Source organism: Prionailurus bengalensis, chromosome E4 (genome assembly GCF_016509475.1).
Source record: "Prionailurus bengalensis isolate Pbe53 chromosome E4, Fcat_Pben_1.1_paternal_pri, whole genome shotgun sequence".
Classification (NCBI taxonomy): Eukaryota; Metazoa; Chordata; class Mammalia; order Carnivora; family Felidae; genus Prionailurus; species Prionailurus bengalensis.
Window position 1 is genome coordinate 35497350 of NC_057360.1, and position 14338 is coordinate 35511687.

Here is a 14338-nt window from a genome sequence, read left to right on the forward strand (position 1 = left end):
TATTTTAGGACTCTATTTCTTAAAAAAGGCTGTTCTATCTCCACTGAATTGTCTCTATAATTTTGTTAAAAATCAATTGCCCATAAATGTGTGGGTCTTTTTCTAGTCTTTCTTTTCCGTTCCATTGATCTAGTTTTATACTAATACCACATGGTCTTAATGGCCATAGCTTTATATAAGTCTGGAGATTAGATAATGTTAATCATTCAATTTTGTTCTTCTCTTTCAGAAGGCTATTTTCAGTCTGTTGTATTTTAGTAGGAATTTTAAAGTGAATTTATCAATTTCTACCTTAAAAGAAAGGCTGCTGAAAATTTTATAGTGATTTCACTGAATTTGTAGATCAACACAAATATTAATAATAATATTGAGACTTCCAATCCTTGAATATGATGTCTTTCCATTATTTCGATCATCTTTTCTTGTTCCCTGCAATGGTTTGTAGTTTTCAATACAGAAATCTTTCAGATCTTTTGCCTGATTTATCCCCAAGCGTTTCAGATTTTTTTCTGCTCTGGTCACTAGTGTGTATATATGTGTGTGTGTATATTATATACTATTTATATATATTATTATATTATTTTAATATACACACATATGTAATAGATATATACACACATATATTACTTATACATTATTGACTTCTATTATTATTTGTAATATATATATATATATATATAATTTCAAGTTCTAATTGTGTGTTAATGGCATGGGAAATACAATTGATCTTTGTACATTGATGTTATATTCTCCTACCAAAGGAAACTTTATTAGTTCTAGGAGATTCTTGTAGATGTATTTCTACCCAGGCAATGCACGTCATCTATGAATAAAGGCCATTTTACTTCATTTCCACTATCGATGACTTATTTCCTCTTGAATTGAATTGAGGTTTAATAATCTTGGAAGTACAGGGACCTGAGTTTTAATGCCAGCTCTGCCATAACTCATTGTGTAAACTTTGGCAAGTCACTTTCCTCTCTGAACCCCAGTCGCCCTGTAAAATGATCTATATCCTCTCCCACTTCTAACATTCAGTCAGACAAATAATGTTTTCTGAAAGGTATTAGCATTTCTAGTTGTAATCCAGGGCTTCCTGCCCCTAGGCTTCTGAGTCCTACCTTCTTCCCGTTAAGCAATTGACTCATCGTGCTCAGGACAGTTGAGTTGAACTGGAGGGTGTCACCTCCTCTCCTCCCAATCTTCCAGTGAAGTAGGGGAGTGGCTGTATTCAGTCATCCTTTTACCATTTGTTCTGCTGCCTCCTATTGGCAAAGCCCAGTCTGTGGGGTGGGTTATGTGTGTTCTAGCAAAAGCTAAAGCATTTAACTCCTGGGGGAAAAAAAAAAAGGGTGGGAGCCAACATGCATAGAAACAGCAATTTCATTTAGTACTTTTTCAAGTTTTGTCTTTATACACGGTCCAGCCTTTTGTTTTTGAATTCAATCCTTATCAAGGATGTAATGTTATGCTGAGATAAGGTAGGCTAAAAAGCTGAAAAGACAGAGTTCTATCCTTCAGGAACTTGAGTCCACCAGGGCGACGGTTCATTCTGTCTACATCCTTTTGGGAGAGGGATGGGCAGACAAAGCTACACTGGACTATGTTGGAGAAGGCCGGGATCTTTGAAAATAAAGAATCTGGGCAACTCCAAGCTATGATGGGAATAAGAGATACAGTGGACTTTTTTATTCTTTTGACTTACCCTGCACCTAGATCCCATTTCTAGGTTTGGGAGATATCACTCATTCTGAGAAGGAGCCCACCCCCAACAGAGGAAAGATTTTCCCAGCCTTCCTGGGAAGGAAGATGCATCCGGGGCATCATTCCAGCCTGCCCAATCAGATGTGCTAACCCCAAATTCTGAAGCCAAACCTAGTGATACAGGAACCATGCAAACTCTTTCTGGCAATGAAGGGCAGCTGAAGCTACATCTGATCCCCTGAGTCAGTTGTAGTACATCTGATTTCTAGAATTCAGAATCATCTGTTTTAATTCTTTTCATTTTGCAAATGCAGTGTGGGAATAAATGAAGACCGACCAAATGAAAACAGGGAAAGTTTATTTATTCAGAGTTTGCTATAGCAAAGAAGTCATCTACCATTACTTGTGTTTTGGCACAGATTCACAGGCCTGCATGAGTGGGAAAGCTTTAAAGTAGAAAATAAGGAAGGCTTTGGATATGCTTTGATTGGAATGGGGAAGCTGTTGGTGGGCAGCTAGAAGCTGGGAATCCTATGTGATTACTTAGGAGTGCATATTTAGCTTTTCTGACTCATGCTACGTTGAAAGTGGGAACAAAAAGTAGGGATGCTGTCAGTTACCAATCATTCCTGACCATTCGGGGCCAATTGTTACAGGGGTTATGGTTTGGCTTCCATAGATAGATAGTAGTCTGGCTTCATATAAATCCAACTTATAGATAGAAGACTGGCTTCCTGGGCTGGGTACTATCAGAAATGGGTCGGTTTACTGGGCTGCAGATTGTGGATTGGAATTCTATTTTTGCGTATTGTCTAGCCACTCTCCATCTGTGTATTCAGTCTCTCATCGGAATCGGAGGCCCGGAGAGGTAGAGTAACTAGAACTGATAGGTCAACATGAGGTTCAGCACATTTGTCTTGTGACCTCCAAAGGAACTTACATTCTGCTTGTTGAAGAGACAAGGTTTAGATCATGGAAAAATGAAGTTCAACACAGATGTCATAAAGAGCAGGAAGTAGCACCAGGAAGTTAAAGTTAGCACTACAGCTTGGCAGGAAGGCTCATCACTTTCCTCTCAAGGCAGAACCACTCTACAGCCAGAGATTCTGCTAAGTGTGCTCTATTTGCTGGACATTCCATCCAACCAGCAAGGTGAAGTGGTTAAATGCATGATTCTCCAATCTGCCTACTGTATTCGTATTTTACCTCCATCATTGTTAGCTGTGTGAACTCAAGATACTTTACCTTTCTGGTCTTCAGCTTCATCATATGTAAAATGGGAATAATCGACAGCTATCTCATCATGCTCTTATACAAATTAAATGAGTGGGCACTTACAACACAGTTATAACAGCACCTAATATATAATAAGTGTTTGTTCAAGTTAGCTATGACAATCCCGTTTAGTGTTCACACCAACAGTGTGGTAAGTGTGTAACCCACACTTTGCAGAATAAGAAACCAAGGAGAGTTATGTCACCTGCCCAAGATAGTGATGGTCAGAGTCAAGATTTTTACTCATATCTCTATGAAGTCATAACACGGTTTTCCTTCCTACTGTGCCTCTGAACACAAGATGTCATTGTTGGGAAAGTAAACAGTAGAGTGAGAAGCATGTACGGCTGTGGGATCAGAGTGCTCACATTCAACTCTTGGTTCTGCCCCCTTATACAAATTACTTACCATCTCTGAGCACTCTGTCCTTTGAAAACTGGTAATAATACTATCTAACTCATGGCGTTGTCTTAAGAATTAAGCAATGTAATATATGTGAAATTCCCAGTACAGTGCCTGACACATGAGGAGTACTTAATAAATAATAATAATAATTTTAATTGTTGGAGTTGGAAGTGACCATTATAAACCATTCTTTAGAGTCTGTCCCTCAATGGCCCTACCTTTATGAAATTTTCTCTTGAGGTTTTCACAACCTGACTTGACTGCTTCACTGCTGAATTTGCTGTTGTTGGTACTATGACAGGTCAAGAAGAGAAGAGACCAGGGTCCTGTTGAGAAAAGGAATAGATAAAGAGGTAACAAGTCAGTACGAACATGGTACTTTGCAGTCCCCAAAGACCCAGGCTTCCCATGGCCCAGACTGCCAGAAGAGTCAGAAATGTCTCCCAGAAAACAAACAGTAGAGAAATTTCATCCTTAGCTGTGGGTCAACCTGTAACGCACCCATCTGGAAGACTCACACTCTTGGCAGATAAAATGACCTCCTCACTGCTTTCCAATGTTTCTTGGAGGTGGTTATCACAATTTTAACACTGAGTTCAGTGCACTTGACTCTTCCTGGAGAGTTGAAGCTAAATTGTTTGTCAGACTGGTCAGAGAAAACCAGGACACATGCAACTAGAAAATATGACAGAAGACAGGTGAGATGGAGTAAAAGTCTGATAGCAAATAGGTGATAATTATGTGGAATATGAAAGCAGAAGATGTCTTGTTTTCAAAGGAACATAAAAAACCCATGTCTTCCATCCTTCTGAAAGGTAGACACTATCATCCTGTTTTCCAGAGGAAGAAACTAAATTCCAAGAAGGTTAAGTTTTACAGTCCAAATCTCTCAGGTAATGAGGGTTGAGTCATGATTTGGATCCAAGAAAAAAGATCTTGGAAAAATACACCTAAATGTTTGAGAGCGGATTCTAGGTGATTTAAACAATCTTCTTTATGTTTCTCTGTATTTGCCAAATTTTCTCTGTTGGGTAGTTGTTACTTGTATGAGAAAAGAAACCAATAAAGTTATTTAAACTTCATCAAGACCCAAGCTGAGGATTGGGAGTGGAAACCCGAGGCCGTGAGGGGAGCTGGCTTTGGGAACCAGGGAATCAGCATTAGTCTGCTCTTCATGAAAGTGGGAAAACTAAACCGCCACTGGGGGTGCAGTTCCAAGCAAGGTGGGGAGGAAGGAGGCAAGAAGCCCATGCCAGAAGAGCCCAGGGAAGGGCGATATGAAAGGGACCTGAACAGAGAATGCTGACTTAGTAGTTGGTCATAAAGACAAAGACTCGACCCAGAAACGAGCTAGACCCTGGGCGCTGGCCAGAATACAAAGTGGAAGAGCCTCAAGAGAAGGTTCACGAACCTCTCTGGGCAAGGCTCAGTAATTAAACTTTGCACCTGTGTGTTCTTAACCCTTATAATAGAACCTCCTGCCCATGGTAATTTGTGTTGCAATCAAGTCTCCTGACGCAAAACCCAAAGTGAGAAAGAAAAGCAGTTTCACAGAGGACAGTGCTCAAAGCTAACAAGGGGAGGGCAGGGATAACTGAAGCCCTTCACTCAGTCATCGTCCCTTCATGTGGAGGGCAGAGTCATGGCATCAGAGATGTGAGTGAATTAAGAATTGAATTGGGGATGCACTCAGTAGGAGGGAAAAGGTCCAGGTTCCTACTGGCATCTTTCTTCCCCAGAGGAGCAAGAAGTCCCTAGGTGATACGAGATTCAAGCTCTCTGCGCCATTGTTTTTGCTCCTGAAGCATTTGCAAACTCCAAGAAGATATTTATCATGCAAAGAAAACTTTATTTGTAGAAGTGCATTTTTGCCATACAAGATTCCATAGCAAGTATGGGGTTGGGGAGGTGAGTGGAGGTGGTCAGTAATTGTGAGACAAGTCTACAATTTCACATCAGAAATTCTTCTACAGCCCACACTTAGTAGCCATTAGTTCACTTTTAAATATCTCACAGAGTGAGATACACATGTCCTTGATTTAATAAAAATGAATAACACCCTTAGCCACCCCTCTAGAATTTAGAGGGTTTGTTTACTGTGCGAAAACTCATAGTCAGGTGATAAATATAACCTGTGAATTTTTTAGGTCTTGTCTTCACATACAAAAATAAATAAGTTAAATAGCAAAAATAAATAAATATGTTAAGTAATAAATACACCCCACGGTGGAAAAGATCTCATCAAAATCTTATAAAACCATGGTCTCCGTTCAGAGTGGGAACTCCTGGGGACAACCACAATAAGGAAGCAAATAATAAATAAATAAATAATCTCCACAGTGGCCAGCACTACGTTGTACAGCAGCGAGACGGTGGTTGGGGGTCACGCCTTCGCGGGTACCGAGGACTGGGACTCTTGGCCAGCACTATTGCCAGCGGGGTCGTCACCCTCCTCCTAGGCCAGGTCCTCCATCCACTGCAGGAGAATGTCCAGCTCTCCCAAAGCCTTCACCACCGCTGCCTGAGGCGTAAGCTGAAAGACACACACTTCTGTGCTGAGCATCTCATAAAGGGACAACATGTACTCACGGGTTAATGCTCTCCTTTCACTGGTAGGTCTGCTGGGCATTGCGAGCCCAGTATTCTCTTCAAGATGGAGAACGTGAAAGACGTGATGGAATCTCAAGATCTCACAAGAGGAAGGAAAATCCTGGAGTCCATGACATAGGGAAACTGAAGCCCAGAAGGTGGCAGAGTTTGGAGTATAACCCAAGCGTCTTGAATCACAGAGATCAAAGTAATTAGACTGTTGGGTTTTTTCTTAAAGAAAGATGTGTGTGTGTGTGTGTGTGTGTGTGTGTGTGTGTTAGGAGTTGCCTACTGTGCAACTTTTTTTTTTTAAATTTTTCAACGTTTATTTATTTGTGGGACAGAGAGAGACAGAGCATGAACGGGGGAGGGGCAGAGAGAGAGGGAGACACAGAATCGGAAACAGGCTCCAGGCTCTGAGCCATCAGCCCAGAGCCTGACGCGGGGCTCGAACCCACGGACCGCGAGATCGTGACCTGGCTGAAGTCTGACGCTTAACCAACTGCGCCACCCAGGTGCCCCTACTGTGCAACTTTAACCGAGCAAATATTTATTGTGTTAAGCACTGGGCTGGCTAAGGATTCAGAGATAAATGGCACAATGCCTACCCACAGGGAATTCAGTCAAGTGAAGGAGACAGAAGCAGACAACTAAAATGTAGTGTGGCGGATGGAGGATGGAGTCTCCACAGGATGACAGAAGAGGCACCTGCCTCTGAGAGACATAGTCAGTACTTTCCTGGAGGTGATGCTTAGGGTGAGTCTTAAAGGATGAGTAGGAATTAGTCAGTGAGGAGTGGACTTCAAGCCTTCCTGGCAGATGTGCAAAGGCACCAAGGTGAGGAACAGCACGACATGGGCGTGTGTGAAATTGTGACTGTTTTTGAGGGTACGTATAAGTGTGTAATGTTGGAAAACTACTGCTTCTTGTTTGTACAGCTGGAAGACACAGATGTCTCTGGAGTGACTTGATGGAATTAAGGCCATCCCCTCTTGAATCCCAGAGCGTCTTCCAGAGACAACACCCTTCTAGAGCCTGGATGGGTGTCCCCTGGGTTAAAGCAGAGGGATGGTCCACATGACCTCAGAGGGCAATTGTTGAGGGCTACAGGATTTCTACCGGTATGAATATCTATCCCACCCAGTTGTGATCTCAGTTCTAAAAACACACCCATCCCTACCGAGGCCCAAATTGCATATACCTCTTCGAAGTGACTCAGAATCTGGCTGTATTTCTCCACTGCTTCCTCCCCACAAGGGCATGTCATGTGGTCATGCTGAAAAGAATGCCACAGAATGATGGATTTTATTAAAGATTCTGATTATCTGCCCTCACCACTGCCACGAAGTAAGGAGATTTCTACTCTTTCACCTACGTTCCTGTACCTACTCCATTCTTATGGAAAGCCTTTTCAGACCTCATCATTTTGGATCAGTAAACTACTCATCAGCCAGAAGAGGAGGCCAGCTTTGTAGGCTCACATAGGGAGCTCTTTGTTGGATACCTAGGTCCTATTCAGACCTTGTCTTGATATTCAGCCCCACGGCCTGCTGAGAGGCTGAGGATACACTAATGTACTGTAGGATCCTTCACCTACAGTGGAAAGAGTAATTCATGGCTAATAGATAATTATAATTAACATGAAATAGCATTTTGCAGTTATGTAGACTTTTTGCATAGGCCCTATACCCCAAAGACAGTAAAACTGAGTTCTTATGACCTGTCACATGGTACAATACCGATTATGAGAAAGTTTGGTTTCAGTTTTTCTAGCCAGTAAATGGGGATAAGAAAGAGCTTGGTTGCTAAGTCATTGAACTATGTGCAGCGATGGGTCCTTTCACCCAAGACCTTTACTCACGCAGAGCCGGAGGTCCTTCTTGATGGTAAGAAAAGAGTTGGCAAGACTGCTGGTCTTCCGGAGGATATGGTGGTCAGGCGTCTGATAGTTTTTGAAAACCCTGTCCAGGTAGAGTCTCAGTACATGGCGGAGGAGGCAGCACTGATCTGCAGGCTACAAAAGAGACTAGTATGTTGGCGGCATCCGGGGTGGTGGAGATGCCTCCAATTTATATTTCCTCCCACAGTTTTATGGACCAAGCACATACCTTGGTGTCTTGCAAAGACTCAGTCTTCCTCAAGATTCTGATGTCAATGATTTCATCTTTGGCTTGCTAAGTGGAAGAAGGCAAGGCAGGAAAGGACAGGTCAGGGACTGCTGCCGGGTGTTAGACATCAAGACCTCTCTCAACTTTTCCTTGCCACAGCCCAGTGGACGTCTCTTGCCAAAACACTTTTCAATTTTGAACTACAACTCTTTCTTGGGAATGCATCCTCCTGGTATGGGGTCCCCAGCCTGCCTCTTTTTGTGTCCCAGAGGACAGAGAAGGACAAGTAGAGAAGGAGAGAGGCAGCCACGGGGCAGGGAGGGGTTGCCTCCTTCGCTTACCACACTGTCCCGTATCTCAGAAAACCCGTTTCGCATTGCCTGAAGGTTTGTGGTGATCACACAACTTCCCAAATGGAGTGTCTTCAGCCCAGCAGAAGGTGTCCAGAAGAGATAAAACACAGCAGAGAGAAGGCAGATGGGAAGACTAGACGCTTTCATCTTGTGCCAGAATCTGAAGACCTCGGGAGCTAGGAATTCAAAGGAAAGAGCATGACTTACTGATTTTCCCAATGTCATGTCTGAAGAAGCCAATTCAGTCCAGGGACATGCTTTCCCCAGGTGTCCCCTTGTGAAACTCAATAGCTTTGTCTGGGTTTGGACGGTCTGGCCCATTCATCTAACTTACTAAGAAAAGTTGCTGAGCTGCTGTCCCGAAAGGAGAGACTTCGGCTGCTCGTTCAGGGTCTGTGAGTTGGTGCTACAGGTCCCGACTCCTTTATTCTGTCCCCATCCCAGCCCCATCGTCATTGCCCAGCAGGTAAGGCCTGGAGCAGCAGGCACTTGCAGTGAGTAGACAGAGGATTACATTTCGGGGAAAATGTTAAAACTTGTTTTGCCCAATTGACGTATACAGTCTTCCCTTCCAGAATGCCAGTGTAGCTCACTCTTCTGGTCCCCTTAAGCCCACAGGGGAACTGTGGGAAAACAGAACCTTACAGAAGCTGTTGCTGAGCCACCGAAAACACTTGGGGGAAAATTGTCTGGATTTTATGGCTACCCCCAGGGCAGAAGAGCTTAGCCGTTTGGTATTTGTCTGGGATCGGGTTGGTTATTTCGGGATAATAGATTTATTTCAGCCCCAAAGGCAAATAGAAAGCCAATGATTTCATAACAATCTTACTGCCAGGGAAAGGCAAGATCTGATGGGCAATCAGCCCAGTTACACCTAGCATTTCTCTCTCCCGAGGTGTCTGTGCTCCACAGCGCCCTCTACAGGAAGACTATAGTCAGGCACACCGGAGAAGGAGGCAAGAGCGGGCTCTTTTCTGGCTCTGCCCAGGTCCCAAAAGAAAGAGAAGAAAGGCAGGAGGGGAGCTCATTTCTTCCAGGAATAGACGGCTCCATAGGAGGGCACTTTATAGTGTCTCCTGAGTTTGAAGATAAATTATAATGAGCTGCGATTAGTGTAAGGAGAATGGAGTACTCATCTCAGGCACCGAATGTAAGTGGGCACTGAAAGTCCCAATCAACAAGACAAATAATATTTTCATGCGATATCAAAATTAATGAAAAACATATCCATGATGAACCACATATTTTAAATAACGAGTGAATCTGCCAGGGCCATGCTGAGACATATTGGCTACAAGTTCCCATCAAAATAGGTTGTCCCTATTTGCTCAGGACTGGGTGGCGGGGGAGGGGGGGAAGGGGGTGTCCCAGGACACAAGGATTTTAGTTTTAAAACTGGAAAAGTCACAGGTAAACCTGAATGAGGTAGTCACCCTACATCTATGTGACTCTGGACAGGTAAACTCACCTCTTTGAGTTTTGTTTTCTTAGCCCCCCAAATGAAACAATCACACTTACCCCAGAAGCTTGTTTTGACATTTAAAGACAATGATGCATGATTCACACACCTAAAATATAGTGAGTGATCAATTAATTTTAAATAGAGAATGCTGTTAGCTGCCTTGAGCATGGAGGGTATATAGTAAATATACTTTAAATTCAACAACTTGATTAGCATTTCTTGAGCACCATCTTTTTAAATGATTATTTTAATTAAAAATTTTTAAAATCTTTATTCATTTTTGAGAGATAGAGTGTGAGGAGGGGAGGGGCAGAGAGAGAGGGGGACACAGAATCCGAAGCAGGCTCCAGGCTCTGAGCTGTCAGCACAGAGCCTGACGTGGGGCTCAAACTCACGAACCATGAGATCATGATCCGAGCTGAAGTCGGGCTCCCAACTGACTGAATCACCCAGGCACCCCTATTGAGCACCATCTAAAATATTGTGCTAGGTACTGGTGTGTGAAGATAAACATGATAATTCTCTATCCTCAGGATATTTTGTACTGTTGGAAAGGGCTCCTTTAGACGTGGGCCTGAACACACTTGGGTAAATGATTGGAAGAACCAGGCTGACCTCCAGAACTGTGTGAGTAGTGTAGAGAAAGGGAATTCTCTTACCTGAGCTCAGGAAAGGCTGCTGCTTCTGGTCACCTAGGAGTCTGTCTCAAGCCAAGAGGTTTCCAGTTTTATATACAGGTCACAGAAAGGAAGTGAACTCCTGCAGGCGAGGGCTGGAACTCCCTTGGAATTTCTGGTGGCATCTCACTTCCTCCCATTCTAAGACAGATTAATCTCAGGCTGCATTACCTCAACACTTTCCTCCTAAAGATTCCTTCCTAGGAGACTGCTAGTTATAGTTTTAGACAAAGTTATAGTTTATCTAGTTATAGTTATAGTTTTTAGATAAAGGATATGCCTGGGGACACCTGGGTGTCTCAGTCAATTAAGCAACCGACTCTTGATTTCAGCTCAGGTCATGATCTCCCCGTTCACGGGTTCGAGCCCACATTGGGCACTGTGCTCAAGTGCTGAGCCTGCTTCAGATCCTCTGTCTCCTTCTCTCTGCCCCTCCCCTACTTGTGCTCTCTCTCTCTCTCTCTCTCAAAATAAATAAATAAATAAATGAACAAACAAACAAATATTTTTTAAAAATTAAAAAAAAAAAAGGATGTGCCTCTTTCTTCCCAGCTGCCTTCCAGAAGGAAGGTAAAATGGTAATCAGGACAGGAAAGATCCCTGAATTACATAACTGGAAGAGAATTCCAAAAGCTGCTTTTGCTCCTTCGTTATTTTTTTTTTACTTCATATTTTGTAAGATTTTATTTTTAAGTAATCTCCACGCCCAACGTGCTGTTCATGGTGCTCAAACTCACACCCCCAAGATCAAGAGTCTCATGTGTTACCAACTGAGCCAGCCAGGCACCCACCCCCACTTTAAATCCAGTTCTCCTTAACCATGTTTCTCCCCAGCACAGACACCATGGGCTCACTCCTGCCCTTTCTCCTTTGCTTTTGTTATTTCCACCATTTCCCTTCAACAATGGCTGCCCTTCTTTCCCTCCATTCATCATCAAAGAGTGGATCCCAATTCTTTAGTTTTGAATTATTCCGGGCCGCACCAATCCTTTCCTTCTCAGACTTCCAATCACAGATATATCTTTGGCACATGAGAGAGTCTAATATTGCCGCCCTTTTTCTTCATGAATCTTAGCCTTTTCTCCCTAAGGATATTGGAAGATTTTCTTAGGGACTAATCCATCGGGTAGGACAACACCTCCTGGCAAGATTAAATCAAAGCACCTGGGATTAACTATACACAATCTTTGAAAAGTATCAAGATAGTAGAGATTATACTATATTTCTTCTCAGCTCTTATCTTAATATCTAAGACTCTGAGATCCTATACTTGAGTTCAGGGAGTCCATGGTTTACAGGGTGAATTTCCCATATTCTTTCACTTTTCTGGATTTCATTTCATATATCTGTAAAATGAGAGTAATAGAATAGGCAACGTACAAGATCTTTTCCAATTCTGACATTCAATGTCACTATGATTCTCTGCTTTTCTACCTTTTGGGTCAGAGCATTCTTTTTAATGTTTTCCAGAATTTCCTTTAAAATGAAGACTCTAACTTTTCGTTGTAATGCTTGATAAATGCTGAAAATATGTGCGAATATCTAATCTAAATGTCTCTTGAACTCATGCCTGTTTTTTCATCATTGATGCTAAATAAACTATTTCTCATGATCATCCACAACCGTGATTAAAGTAATGAGAAACACGGTCTGACAAAAATACTTGACGTCGAAACCTTCCGATAACATAAGCTGTTCCCATGCCAGTCAATTCCTTTCCTTTCAGCAAGAACCCAATAGCTTTGTTTGAAGTCACCTGTAATGATTAATTAAACTTATTCATGTGCAATCCCAATTCTACTTTAATAAATGAATCTCTCCTTTTCCTACATTGAAATACTTTCTTCTCTTTAAATCCATTGGCTAGATCCCATTCCGCTCTCTGTACAGACACCAATTCAACTCTCCTCCTCTACAAAACTGTACCTGCCTCACCCTAACCTCTCTCTCCATTCCCATTTCCCAGGGCAAAATTGGTCCCTCACCTGTGGACCTCCGCTTTACTTTGCATATACTTCTTTTGTACTTATCACAGTTCATTGCAGTTTTTTGGTTGCATATCTAGATCTCTCACTAGCCTGAGACTCCACGTTCATTTCTGTGGTTCCAAGACTCAACGTTTCCTGGTGGGTGCTCAGTTAATACTTGACTGTTGAATGAACATAACGATTAAAATCATTTTTCCAATGGGCACCTGGGTGACTCAGTTGGTTAAGCGTTGGACTTCGGCTCAGATCATGATCTTGCAGTTTGTGAATTCAAGCCCCTCATCAGGGCTCTGTGCTGATGGCGAGGAGCCAGGAGTCTGCTTCGGATTCTGTGTTTCCTTGTCTCTCTCTCTGCCCCTCCCCCTGCCCACACTCTGTCTCTCTCTCTCTCTCTCAAGAGTAAATGAACATTAAAAAAATTTTATAAAATCATTTTTTGGGGGGTGCCTGGGTGGCTCAGTCAGTTAACTGGCCAAGACTCTTGATTTTAGCTCAGGTCATGATCTCACGGTTCATGAGATTGAGCCCTGCCTGGAGCTCTGCGCAGACAGCACAGAGCCTGCTTGGGAGTCTCTCTCCTTCTGCCTCTGTCCCCTCCCCCCACTCTCAAAAATAAATAAATAGGCATTAAAAATTTTTTTTAAATATTTTTTTCTTTATGTTGTATCCCAAAGCCACAGGATCTTAGGCTTGGCTGAACCTAAAAATGGAGACATACAAAGCAATCAGTCATCACCAAATGGCCTAAAATCAGAGAGAGATAGGAGGATGGGGAGATGAGGGTAAAAGATAAGCCGGTTTGAAGTCAGAAGTAATATTGGTCATGTTAAGGAATTTGGATTGTACCCAATAGCAGAGAGTTATGCAGGCTTTCAGCAAGGAGCCATGTGATTGGATAGGCACACTAGAAAATCCACCTGAGGCCGAGAAGACAGGGAGGACGAATAGTGTCCGAGGAAGGGCTTTCGCGACAGCGAGAACTAGCACAGCAAAGCTCACCACGTCTTTGAACACCAGCAATAGACTGGCCGGCCAGAGCTGGATTCGTGTAGAGGGGCAGGTGGGAGATCAAGTTGGAAATAGCATCAGGGATCTCATGCCAAGGAAAATGAACGTGGACCCGGAGTCCAGAAAGCTGTGTTCTAGCTCTAGCTTTATCTTCAGCCCACCGTGTGGTCTTGGGGAAACTGCTTCCCTTCTTTGGACCTCAGTTTCCTCATCTGTAAATTCTGAGGAAATTAATTAAGTGACTTAAGGTCTTTTCAATTCTGCCTTTTGATACTCTAATTCTTTACCTCCCCCTCCTGGCCCCCACTCCCCCCCCCCCCCCCCCGCAGTAAAGCAATAAGGAGCCCTTTTGAAATGTGAAATGTCTTATGGTGGGGAAAGCGACGCGGTGGTAACTGTACCAACCATGAGAGCTTCAAGGGCGGCAGAGTGCCTGGCACGCTGTTAGTGATGGAACAAAGTAGTTGGGGGATGATACGGCTGTGGTGGAGAAATGGGGGGTACATTTCCTGAGCACATCAAGCCAACATTGGGAGATAGGGTTTCAAAACCGGGAATCAGCATATAATCAGAGCCAGTGTGACTGTAAAGGTAAGCTGGGCAGAGGAGAGAAAAAAGAATCCCTTCTTAGGAAATAAATTCAGCTTCCCAACCAAGCCATTTTGGGGCAGGAAACAACTTTCTAGAAACCAGGACTAAAACCCAGCCACTCCTTTTTTCCCATGGCAAGTCCTGCGTTCACAGCTCAGGGTTTTTCCTGTCTGCAACA

At 43.1% G+C, this 14338-nt stretch overlaps 1 protein-coding gene across 1 annotated transcript; it reads right to left on the reverse strand.

The window, feature by feature from the left end:
• Positions 1 to 5839: 5839 nt before the first annotated feature.
• On the reverse strand, positions 5840 to 8585 carry IL20 (interleukin 20). The gene is made up of 5 exons (XM_043568053.1): positions 8423 to 8585; positions 8082 to 8147; positions 7835 to 7987; positions 7175 to 7249; positions 5840 to 5917 (listed from the first exon to the last, which is right to left on the reverse strand). The coding sequence occupies exons 1-5, from the start codon at positions 8579 to 8581 to the stop codon at positions 5840 to 5842; spliced, it is 531 nt and encodes a 176-aa protein (XP_043423988.1). The 5' UTR covers positions 8582 to 8585.
• Between the last annotated feature and the right edge of the window lie 5753 nt (positions 8586 to 14338).